Source organism: Cololabis saira, chromosome 3 (genome assembly GCF_033807715.1).
Source record: "Cololabis saira isolate AMF1-May2022 chromosome 3, fColSai1.1, whole genome shotgun sequence".
Taxonomy (NCBI): Eukaryota; Metazoa; Chordata; class Actinopteri; order Beloniformes; family Belonidae; genus Cololabis; species Cololabis saira.
The window spans coordinates 50,823,598-50,836,504 of NC_084589.1; the positions used below are offsets into that span (position 1 = coordinate 50,823,598).

General features: G+C 41.8%; 1 protein-coding gene across 1 annotated transcript in view; it reads left to right on the plus strand.

The window, feature by feature from the left end:
• The first annotated feature begins 1,815 nt into the window (after positions 1 to 1,815).
• The window catches only part of tg (thyroglobulin), a 69,015-nt gene continuing 57,923 nt past the window's right edge, over positions 1,816 to 12,907 (plus strand). The window contains exons 1-8 of the mRNA XM_061717735.1: positions 1,816 to 1,885; positions 4,768 to 4,876; positions 8,228 to 8,325; positions 8,551 to 8,724; positions 9,776 to 9,962; positions 10,734 to 10,840; positions 10,937 to 11,080; positions 12,671 to 12,868. Of these exons, the coding sequence (XP_061573719.1) occupies positions 1,816 to 1,885; positions 4,768 to 4,876; positions 8,228 to 8,325; positions 8,551 to 8,724; positions 9,776 to 9,962; positions 10,734 to 10,840; positions 10,937 to 11,080; positions 12,671 to 12,868 (1,087 nt within the window). The remainder of the gene's footprint in view (positions 1,886 to 4,767; positions 4,877 to 8,227; positions 8,326 to 8,550; positions 8,725 to 9,775; positions 9,963 to 10,733; positions 10,841 to 10,936; positions 11,081 to 12,670; positions 12,869 to 12,907) is intronic.

Consider the following 12,907-nt stretch of genomic DNA (forward strand, 5'->3'; position numbering starts at 1 on the left):
AGAAAAATTGCCAGTGGAACAAGATTTTTTTGCTTGTAATGAGAAGATAAATCTTGTTCCACTGGCAGATTTTTCTACTTATTTCAGGTGAAAATTTACCTGAAACAGGTGAAAATTGTCAAATAAGTTGTTAATAAGTGTTATTTTTCTGGTGATGACTCTAAATGTTGAAATAGCAGTAAAACCACATTCATTGATGAAATGACATAAGGGATGGAAAGGAGGGATGGCAGTTTTACAGGGGGGATGATTTGGGTCGAGTACCCGTGATATGTTTTGACTTTGTTTTATCTCCATGCTCAGGTTGTTCCACAGTTTCATCCGCAGGTCGACATGCAGAAGCTCTTCAGTGTTGTGATGTTGAGAACTTTAAAATCAAACTGACCCCTGAGGTTGGAGCCTCCCTCTCTTTCAAAAAATATCCCCTGTAAATGTCCCGGTAATGAATGATTCTTCGCTTTGAACTTTGAACATTAGTTGTGCTGTCTGCTATAGGGGTGAAGAGTCAGGAAACATTTGATGAAGTTTGACTTCAGAGTAGTGTAACCTGTGGACTATCTTGTATTGGATGAATTAACTGAACAAGACTTTATACCCCCCAAGGCTTTACTCCAGGTGTCATCATTAATATCTAATTCCTCTTCCCAAGACTGTTTTAGATTTGCTCCTGCTGAGTGTTGATGGTTTTCTCTGTGGTTCAGGCTGCGGTCGTCATGGTCGTCGTGTTCGTCATGTTCGTCATGTTCCCGGGTCACGTGACCTCAAGTGGCTCCACTTGATCCACGCAGGAGCAAACATCCCGCTGACCTCCGTCACGGCTGATGCAGAGACCCCCGACCGACCAATCAGAGGGCGGCACGGAGGCCGGCTGCCTCCTGGGTCGTGGTGGAGGGCTCCTCACTTTCCTTTATTTAACCAGGTAAAGAGACACTTTCCAAGAGTGTCCTGACCAAGAGGGCAGCAGGAACAGTGTTACAACAGCGAAAAAAACAACAAACAGCAGTCACACACTAAAGTCAGGCACACAAATAACGTACAACATAAACTCAGGAACACGACAAGTCCGTATAATGTAAAACCTTTCAGCACTACTGGAGTTGAGGGGGGATGAGGGGGGATGGCATCCCCCCCCGAAATAAAAACGGTCAAAATCATCCCCCCTGAAATAAAAACAGTCAAAATCATCCCCCTAACTAAATACTACTAAATATTTCCTAACTTGCAAGGAAAAACAAGACTTGTTTCTAAAGAGGAAACCCAATTTCATCTTAAGTTTGGATACAAGTTTTTCTATGTGTGGTTTAAAAGACAAGTTCTCGTCAATGACAGTTCCTAAGTACTTATTTGTTGTGACCATTTCAAGTTCAATTCCATGAGCAGTTAATACTTTAGGAATGTTCAATGGTAACCGTTTGCCATTTGAAAAATAACATCACTTTTTATTTACTTGCGTTTAGTCGCAGTCTAAGCCGAGTGAGATGGGACTGAACAACATCAAAATCAGACTGCAAGAATTCAAGGGTTTGCACTACAGAAGAGGATGAACAATATATGAGCGTATCATCTGCATAAAAATGGAATGCAGCATTTGATACATTGTCAGATTGTTTACATAAATGGACATAAATGGCAACGGTCCCAATATTGAACCCTGAGACATGCCTTTTGGTTTCTGGTTCCACCTCCTCAGTCGTGGTGGAGGGTCCTGGTTCCCCCCGGATGAATCCACCAGGAGGAGGAGGAGGAGGAAGCTGACTCAGCAGCTCAGCAGGTATATAAGGCTGCGTCGCTGACCGGTCCGTCACCACGGAGACGATGGCCCGGCTGCTCTGCATCGTCAGCATCCTGCTCTGCTGCCCCGAGCTGCTGCAGGGGAAACCCTCAGGTAAGAGTCCTGACCCAGGGTTAGAAGAGTTTAGAATTTTTCATTTTAGTTTAGTTTTATTTCGTTTTGACTTTTTTTCCTTCAATTCAGTTAGTTTTAATTCGTTTTTAGTGTGGGTTTGCTAGTTTTTATTAGTTTTTATATTTTCAAAAATAATTAGTTTTAGTTTAGTTTTTATTAGTTTTAGTTTTGACGTCACGGACCGTGAGGCGTTCAGGTGCCGTAGCTGCCAGTTGGAGATAAACGGCCAGAGTGGAATAAATTGATCATACCAAGAGGCCAGGGACAAAAACGGAGGAAATTCTATCTATAATTTCAGTTTGTTTTAGTTAGTTTTCTAAACACGCAATATAGTTTCAGTTAGTTATCGTTTTTGTCTTTTAATTTTCGTTTTTATTTAGTTCAGTTAAAGGAGCTTGAGGCTCCTTTTAAGAAATGAGACTCTCTAGCACCACCCTTCACCACGATGGCCGTTGGGGGTACTGCAGCCAACAGTGAAGCCGGCACGGGAGAACGGGGAGAACGCACATGCAGCGTCATGTGACGTCACATCCACAGGACAGCGCGGGAAATTCGGGACCGAATTGCAGCACATTTTGCAGCAACAGCCTGTTCAAGGCAAAGGAGAGATACACCAGAGGAATCATTGTTTTGGGTTTGGAACGCTTCATCTGACATTATTACTAGAAAACTTAAAACGTATATGGATTTTTTTCATAAATCCTGCCACAATCCTGCCTCAAGCTCCTTTAACTAAATTGTTTTTTCAATTTTAGTTTTCGTTATTTCGTTCGTTTTCGTGAACAATAATAACTCTGTCCTGACCCCGACCCGTCGGTTCCATTCCCTGCTGGGAGTTCCTCACAAGATCTTCCTCACAAGATCTTCCTCAGGTTCCTACGGGGGCTTGAAATCCTGGAAAGTGCTTGAATTTCAATGTCGTGTTTTCAAGTCCTGAAAAGTGCTTGAATTTTAGTTAAAGTGCTTGAAATTATAACTGTGTCTTTCACAAAATTGGGATCAGACTTTATAGTTAATTTATTACAAGGAGAAATAAAACCAGTAAGATGAAACATAACTAGATGTTTACAGCACGATCCAATGTACATAATTGTGATAAAAAGCGGAAAAAACTATTATGAGTATAAATATTCCTGTAGATATTTCACCCCAGAGATAAGGTGCTTGAAGATTTTGAAAATGACCCTTGAAAGTGCTTGAAAAGTGCTTGAATTTGACCTTGAAAAATGTGTAGGAACCCTGTCTTCTTTTTCTTTTCTAGTGTGTTTTATTAGAGCACATTATAATACAGTTGCAAATTTACAGTATTCACACATCAGTGTGCATAAAGTACAGGTCATATATGGAGGTATACTATGTATACTATACTACTGTACTATCCATACTATGGAGGTACATTTGTTTCTTAATTATTCAATAAAAAAAAAAAGATTGCTTCAATCAAAAAATATATTTTCAATTAAAAAAAATTCACTTCAATCAAAAAAATTATTTGAACCCTGTTTTTCTTTGATTGGAAACCCAATTTCATCTTAAGTTTGGATACAAGTTTTTTCTATGTGTGGTTAAAAGACAAGTTCTCGTCAATGACAATTCCTAAGTACTTATTTGTTGTGACCATTTACTATATACTATGTATACTATACTACTATCCATACTATGGAGGTAGATTTGTTTCCTAATTATTCAATCAAAAAATATATTTTCAATAAAAAAAAATGTCACTTCAATCAAAAAAATTGTTTTTCTTTGATTGGAAACGTTTTCTTTTTATTGAAGTGATTTTTTTTTTTATTGAAAATATTTTTTTCTTTTTGAAGCAACTTTTTTTTTGATTAAATGATAAAGACACAAATGTCCTGCCCATAATATGCCCAAACACAAAGCAACACGACTTCAATCAAAAAAGTTGCTTCAAACAAAAAAACTTCACTTTTATCAAAGAAAACATTTCCAGTCAAAGAAAAACTGTGTTCAAATGCATTTTTTGAGTCTCAAATATTTTTTGCATCCAAACACTTTTTTTCTTTGATTGAAGTGAATTTTTTTTTTACCGAGTATAAAATGTATGGAACTACGACGGAGTATTAGGGCCAAACTAAAACAAAACAAAAAAGGAATTTATGAGAATAAAGTCGTAAAATTACGAGAATAAAGTCATAATATTACGAAAATAAAGTTAATTGGGAGTAAAGTCGTAATATTAAATATATTATTAATATAACTTCAGAAGATGCTCAATATTCCTCATTTTAACAAAGGGAGAAGACGCTCTTCCTGTTAGAGTTCTCATAAATTATATTCTCATAATATTCCGACTTTATTCTCATAATATTCCGACTTTATTCTCGTAATATTCCGACTTTATTCTCGTAATATTACGACTTTATTCTCATAATATTACGACTTTATTCTCGTAATATTCCGACTTTATTCTCGTAATATTCCGACTTTATTCTCGTAATATTCCGACTTTATTCTCGTAATATTCCGACTTTATTCTCATAATATTACGACTTTATTCTCGTAATATTCCGACTTTATTCTCGTAATATTCCGACTTTATTCTCGTAATATTACGACTTTATTCTCATAATATTCCGACTTTATTCTCGTAATATTCCGACTTTATTCTCGTAATATTCCGACTTTATTCTCGTAATTTTACGACTTTATTCTATTACGACTTTATTCTTGCAACATTATGACTTTATTCTCGTAATTGTACGACTTTATTCTCATTAAATTATGACTTTATTCTCGTAATTTCCAATTTTTTTTGTCTTAGTTTGGCCCTAATACTCCGTCGTATGGAACCAAAAGGACGTGGGTTTTATAAAATGTTTGTTTTCTGTTGTCAGAGTACCAGCTGGAGTCGGAGAGCCTGAGCCGATGTGAGCTGCTCAGGGATGTGGCTGTTGCTAGGCAACAAGCTGACGTCCCTCACTGCTCCGAGGACGGCGGCTTCAGGTGAGGATGCAGAGGCTGGAAACAGGAAACTGATCAAGGAAACTGTTTTTGGGTTTTTTTTTAAACAAAACTTATTTGAAAATATACAAACTCTCAAAGAGGATAATAGAAAAATAACAATTTAAATGCAATATGAGCCACCTCAGCTGGCTCCTCTCGCCAGCTGAGGTGGCTCGGGCACCTGTATAGGATGCCCCCTGGACGCCTCCCTCGTGAGGTGTTCCGGGCATGTCCCGCCGGGAGGAGGCCCCGAGGAAGACCCAGGACACGCTGGAGTGACTACGTCGCTCGGCTGGCCTGGGAACGCCTTGGAGTCCCCCCGGAAGAGCTGGAGGAGGTGTCCGGGGAGAGGGAAGTCTGGGGATCCCTGCTCCGACTGCTGCCCCCGCGACCCGGACTCGGATAATGCGGTGGACAATGGATGGATGGATGGATGCAATATGAAAAGAAAGGAAAATAAAAAAAAAATGGGGATACTTGTAAGGAATACAAAAAACAAAAAACAAGGCGCTCTAAGAATTAAAAGGTGCATATGAATAACAAAATAAATTAAGCATTTAAATTCACATAATGGAGCACAGAAAAGGAGAGGAATTAATAAATTAGAATAACAAATAACGAGCAATGTCTAGACTTATTTTACTTGCATTTTTTTTCTACTCTTTTGAGACATGTGAAAAGAATCTTAAAATCGTTAATAAAACCCCGGAAGGAAGGAGGGTTTACAATTTCTCCATTTGAATATGGTCCTTACCCAGTAACAAAATAATATTAATAATATCAGAAACAGAAAATTCCAAATCATCCATGAAGAAAATAATATGGCTTAATTCAAAAGGTGGAACATTATTAATTTTAAGAGATATCCAATTGTGCATGTCTGTCCAGAAACAATGAGACAAAGGACATTCATAAAACAAATGATCCAGTGTTTCTTCATCCTTTTTGCAGAAGGGTGGCCCGGATGTTTGGTTGCCGGGGCAACCGGCTTCACCTCTAACTTTAGTCACGGTCTGGTTTGTTCATTTGTACTGTCTTTAGGTCAAAATGACCCAATTCTTCCTTCCTTCTTTCCTCCTGCTCTCTCCTTCCTTCTTCCTTTCCTCCTTTCCTCCTTTTTTACCCTCCTTTACTCCTTTTTCTTCCTACGTCCCTTTCGTCATTCGTTCCTTTATTACCTTCTTTTCCTCCCTTCTTTCCTTATTTTCTCCATTCCTTCCTTCTTCCCTCCCTCCTTTCTTCCTTCCTTCCTTCTTTTCTCTTTTCTTCCTTACTTCCTTCTTTCCTTCCTTCCATCTTTTTCTCCCTTCCTTACTCCCTTTCCTACTTCCTTCCTTCTTCCCTTCTTTTCTCTTTTCTTCCTTACTTCCTTCTTTCCTTCCTTCCATCTTTTTCTCCCTTCCTTACTCCCTTTCCTACTTCCTTCCTTCTTCCCTTCTTTTCTCCTTTCTTCCTCACTTCCTTCTTTCCTTCATTCCATCTTTTCTCCCTTCCTTACTCCCTTTCCTACTTCCTTCCTTCCTTCCTTCTTTTCTCTTTTCTTCCTTACTTCCTTCTTTCCTTCCTTCCTTCATTCCTTCTTTTCTCCCTTCCCTACTCCCTTTCCTACTTCCTTCCTTCTTTCCTTCTTTTCTCCCTTCCTTACTCCCTTTTCCTACTTCCTTCCTTCTTTCCTTCCTTCCATCTTTTCTCCCTTCCTTCCTTCCTTCTTTCCTTCCTTCCTTCCTTCCTTCCTTCCTTCCTTCCTTCCTTCCTTCCTTCCTTCCTTCCTTCCTTCCTTCCTTCCTTCCTTCCTTCCTTCCTTCCTTCCTTCCTTCCTTCCTTCCTTCCTTCCTTCTTTTCTCCCTTCTTTCCTCCCTTCCCCCTCCCTTGACCCAGAAACAGCACAAGGGTTAACCAGGTTAGTCCCGTTTTGATCGGGCGTCTCTTTTACAGGGAGACCTGGCCGAGATAGCAGCAACATCGTTACAGAATTAAAAGATAAAAAACAAACTAACAAATAGATGAATTACATAAAGACATAGTGAATTAAAACACTTGCACACAGACAGTCTGAACTCCACCGTTTTCATCAGAGCTTTAAATTCAGTCACAGGTCCGAGGTTTATTGTAGTTTATTCCAAGTGCTGGTGCTGAAAACCTAAAAGCTTTCTTCACAAATTCTCTTCTTATTTTTGGAAACAACCAAATGCAAAATGTCCATTAAGCGGAGATTGTAACCTCCTTGTTTCCATGTTAAAAAAGAAGATAAATAAGAAGGAATTTGACCCAGAATGGCTTTATAAATGAACAAATACCAGTGACTGAGGCGACCAGCCTGTAACAATGACCAATTTACTTTAGTGTAGAGAAGACAGTGATGGAGAGAGAACCACAGTTTGTTTTAGATTAGGTATTAGACAAACACAAACAGTGCTTCTCTAAGACCATTACTGATGTCTTTCCCTTTGGCTTTATGTTTAAACAATCCTGGAAAACTGCAGAAATATTAGTCTGTCCACCAGACAGGTTAGTGCTGAACATTTTTGGGTTTTAAAGGGTCGCGGCATAGGTTTTATTTAATACAAATAATTCATTATAAATATTAATATGAATTATTATTATTATTATTAATAATAATAATAATAATAATAATAATAATAATAATAATTAAAGCTGCAAACAGCGATGAACGGGCCCTCGCGCATGCAATTTTCACCAATAAAAGTCAAGGACTCAAAACTGAGTCCGATGACACCACCATGACTCTTTATGTGAAACCATTCAAAAGTTATGGCAGAAAATAGTAACTATCAAATATGGACCAATCAGATGAAGGGGGGTCTAGTGTCGCCACGGTAACGCTTTTGACTGAGAAAAGTAATGCGCGTCGTCGCAGGATGGAGACGCACATTTTGATGTATAACACACCTGGGTGCACGTTACGGTTCGGGCCGTATTAACTGCTGAAGGAATGGCATAAATTGCGCCAAAATTACACAATTAATTCAAAATGGCCGACTTCCTGTTGGGTTTCGGCCATGGCTCCAAGAGACTTTTCTTTAAGTTGTGACATGACACAGGTGTGTACCGATTTTCGTGCATGTACGTCAAACCGTATTGTGGGGCTTGAGGCATAAAGTTTTCTAGGGGGCGCTGTTGAGCCGTTAGGCCACGCCCATTAATGCAAACCATAAAATTTTGCGTGCAAAATTTGGTGACTTTTGGGGCACGTTTAGGGGGAAAAAAGGCCCTCATTTCGTTGGAAGAAAAACGATAAAAATTCCTTGGCACTGTCAGTGCTCGGGCCCTAAAAATAATAATATTAATGATGATTCTGTTTTCCTCTGATTTTTATTTGCTCATGTTCAGACCGCTGCAGTGTGCTGGGCGGGGTCAGGAGTGCTGGTGTGTGGACGCCGGAGGTCAGGAGGTCGCCGGGACTCGAACCAACAGCTCTGCCCTTCACTGTGAGCAACGCGCCTCGGCTCTGTTGACCCGGGGGAACCCGGGGGAACCCGGGGGAACCCGGTGGAACCCGGGGGAACCCGGGGGAACACGGGGAAACCCGGTGGAACCCGGGGGAACACGGGGAAACCCGGTGGAACCCGGGGGAACCCGGGGGAACCCGGGGGAACCCGGTGGAACCCGGGGGAACCCGGAGACGGTGTTAACCTCCACGCTGTCGTCCGCAGGCCCGACCCCCTGCAGGCTGCAGGCGGCGCTGCGCTGCTCCCCGTCAGGCCTCTTCCTGCCGCTGCAGTGCGACGCCAGCAGGGGGCAGTGTTGGTGCGTGGACCGGGACGGCATGGAGCTGTACGGGACCCGGCAGGCCGGGGGGACCCGGCAGGCCGGGGGGACCCGCACATGTACGTACACTTTATATTGTGCTTGATCTACTTAAAAAAATAAGTCAACTTTTTGCATGAGATTATTATGTAGATCAAGAAAGACTAGTCTTTGTATAAACTACTTAAATAATACATTTTGCAAGTAGTTTATATAAAGACTAGTCTTTCTTGATCTACATAAAAATCTCATGCGAAAAAGTTGCCTTAATTTTTTTAAAGTAGATCAAGCAAGATATTTTTTACCGTGGTGTTCTATTTAAACAACAAAAACATGTTTCATCTAAACGTTAATCTGCCCAATAGATTAAATGTGTAAATAGAACAAGATCATTGCTTGTTGTTTGTGTGTAAATGAAAAGATTACCTGGGATTACATAAATACTGCTGGTTAAGGAAAAAATGCACAATGTCTTGTTTTTTTTTTAACAAATGCAGATTAAGTTCAAAACTAGATGTATTCATGTAACGCAACAAACTTCATTTTTAATTGTTAATATCACAGATTTAAATATGTTATATTTACATGCGCTTAGATTTATTTTTTTCAGTGTATGGATAGACGGGGTTCTGGTTCCACCGTCCTCGGGACGGAGAAACGTCTGGATGAGCTGCCCAGAGGATTCAGAAAAAAGATTATTCAACGTTTATCTGATAAAAAAATTCAAAAAAAGGACCATAAAGGAAGTTTTGGACTCATAAAAGTTTACTTTAACAAAACCAAACATGGGAAACTCAAGCACAAGATATATTTACAACAAAAAACTATACTTATCAACACAGTACTAAACAATAACCCACAGAGAAATTAATCTAAACTCCCCAAATAAAGGTAAAAACACAAAATAACCAAAATAGGAAACATAAACCCTCACAAATATAGTGGACCAGTCCAATTAGGCCTAATTTGAACAGATTTGCAGCAGCTGGGAGTCTTTTCAACAGAACTGGCAACCTCCACCGCAGCCTCTCCAGACCTGGCAACCCAAAGACAGATGTTTCACTTAAAGAATAATAACCAAGATGTCCGGTAGTGAGCTCCTCCTCACCTGGGTGTCCCGTCCCCCTGCAGGTCCGGGCAGCTGCCAGGTGAGGGCCCGCCGCCTCCTCCACGCCGGTGCCGGTGCCGGTGCCGGCACCGGTACCGGTGCTGCGTCGCCCCCCCAGTGCGCGGCGGACGGCAGCTTCCTGCCGGTCCAGTGCAGGTTCATCAACACCACGGACCGGGCCGAGGTGGACCTGCGGCCCGCCTTCAGCAGGTGAGGCCCCGCCTGCAGCCGCCGCATGGTTACTTGTGTATTTAAAAGGATCCCCATTAGCTGGATGATTGCATTTAGGCCTGTGTTGAAAAAAACGATTTTCCGATTCCAAATCGATTCTCATATTAATTCGTAAGAATCGATTCGTATGTCTAAACATTTTTTTTTTCATCATTACATTAGAACTTTTGGTATTTTTTTTTTTATGCCCAAAAAAGGAATGTTTTGTTGGACACTAGAATAACTGGTGTCATGTTTTTGTCTTTAAATATGTTTAAATGTATTGAAAACATTAAAGTTTTCAGTTATAATTGCATACATTGACTATATATCATTACTTTATATACTGTCTTGGGGTTACATTTGCATAAAATGCTAAAAACAAAAAAATTAAAAACCGAAATAGTACGAAAATGTAATAAATTCATACGGAATGTACCCTGGATCTGTTTGGTAATTCTGCCCCACAATGTTTCTGTTTCAGTTCTATCAGCATTCTGGGAGCTGATTGGTCCTTACAGCATCATTAGCTGCAATACTTGCTGTTTAATCTCAATATAATACTAGTATTAATATATATATAACTACAGTCATATAATTCAGGCAACAGCTTTTAATAACACTAACCCAAATCAATATCGAAATCGAATCGAATTAAATCCTGATAATTGATTCTGAATCTTAAGAATCGGAATCTAATTGATTCTTGACACTTGAATCGATCCCCAGCCCTGGTACATATCATTTGTAATGTGTGTTGCGCCGCCGCAGGTTCCCGGAAGCCTTCCAGACGTTCGGAGGGTTCAGGAAGTTGTTCCCGGCCGTTTCCTCGTACTGCTTCTGCTCCGACAGCCGCGGCCGGGAGCTGGAGAACACAGGTATACACACACACACACACACACACACACACACACACACACACACACACACACACACACACCTGCTGGTGCTGATGCAGGTGCTGCCCCCTGCAGGTGTGGAGCTGCTGCTCTCGGAGGTCTACGACTCGGCGGCGGTGGGTCTGCCGTCGGGACGCAGCTTCTCCCAGACCAACGTCTACAGGGTCCTGCAGAGGAGGATGTTGGGAGTTCGCCTCGCCGCCACCGGCCGCTTCAGATGTACGTAGATCCCGTCTCTGCATCAGAACAATTTATGATTCCACCTATTACCGTTTTCCTCACACCTGATTCTAATTAGTGGTCATCATTAGCTTGTCATAAAGGTCTGGGCACTTCTGTTGTTGAAACAGCTACTTTTATCACGGTGTGCTTAAGCAGGGAAACATCTAAAACATGCTGGATAGTGGCTCTCGAGGGCCAGGATTGGGCACCCCTGCTCTAGGAACTACGAGTAAACCTGCACTCCGAGAACGGAGAGCTCTGCCAGGAACATAAGGCACTATCAGGCACTATATAATGCGAAGCTAAGCCGTTTCAGGCTTTATACGCAAGTAATAACATTTTAAATTGGATTCTGAATTTTACAGGTAGCCAATGGAGCGACGCTAACACTGGAGAGACGTGGTCTCTCCTGTCAGCATGAACTAGTTTTTCTGCATCATTCTGCGAGAGGATTTTCCTAATCTTTGCAATATTACGGAGATGGAAAAATGCTATTTTACAAACCTGATTAACATATGGTTTAAACAACAAATCCTGATCGAAAACAACACCGAGGTTTCTCACAGTTGCACTGGAAGCCATCGCAACACCATCTAATCCCTTCCTAAGATGCTCTGGACCAAGAATGAGGGGGGGGGGGGGGGCGTCAGCAGCACACAACAGTCATGTGGAAGCAGCATGCGGGATTATACTTCCCAATGGCTGCATGTATAAACTGAACAAGATTGGCCCTAGCACTGAACCCTGCGGAACACCATAACAGACCCTTGACTGTTCTGAAGAAACCTCATGTACATGAACAAACTGGAACCTGTCAGATAGATATGATTTAAACCAACGTAGAGCTGTCCCTTTAATCCCAACAACATGCTCTAACCTGTGCAGTAAAATGCCATGATCTATAGTGTCAAAAGCAGCACTGAGGTCCAGTAGAACCAGTATGGACACTAATCCCTTATCTGAGGCCATAAGGAGGTCATTCGTGACTCGAACAAGTGCTGTCTCTGTGCTATGATGCATTCTGAACCCTGACTGAAAAACTTCAAACAGATAATTTCTATACAAATAGTCACATAACTGGCTGGAAACTGCCTTTTCCAGAATTTTAGATACGAATGGAAGGTTAGAAATTGGCCTATAATTAGCTAAGGTGTCTGGGTCAAGAGAAGGTTTTTTAAGTAAAGGTTTAATTACTGCAACTTTGAAAACCTGTGGTACATATCCTAAACTTAGGGATAGGTTGATTTAGTCCAGTATTGTCGCACCAATAAGAGAAAAAACATTTTTGAATACTTGCTACTAGCACCTACTAGCACCCACTAGCACCCACTAGCACCTACTAGCACCCACTAGCACCTACTAGCACCCACTAGCACCTACTAGCACCTACTAGCACCCACTAGCACCTACTAGCACCTACTAGCACCTACTAGCACCCACTAGCACCTACTAGCACCTACTAGCACCCACTAGCACCTATTAGCACCCATTAGAACCCACTAGCACCCACTAGCACCTACTAGCACCCACTAGCACCCACTAAAACCTACTAGCACCCACTAGCACCTATTCCCGTCTGCCCCGCAGGTCCGTCCCGCTGCGAGGAGGAGCGGCGGGCGGCGCTAGCCTCGTCCAGCGTCTACGTCCCGTCCTGCGAGGAGGGCGGAGCCTACAGCCCCAGGCAGTGCCAGCGGGGGGGCCGGTGCTGGTGCGTGGACCCCCACGGGTCAGAACTCCCTGGGTCGGGGCGTCGGGGCGGTGGAGACTCCCTCGTCTGCAGCGGAGGTTCGTTTGATTGTTTCTCATCATTTCTCATCAGACTTT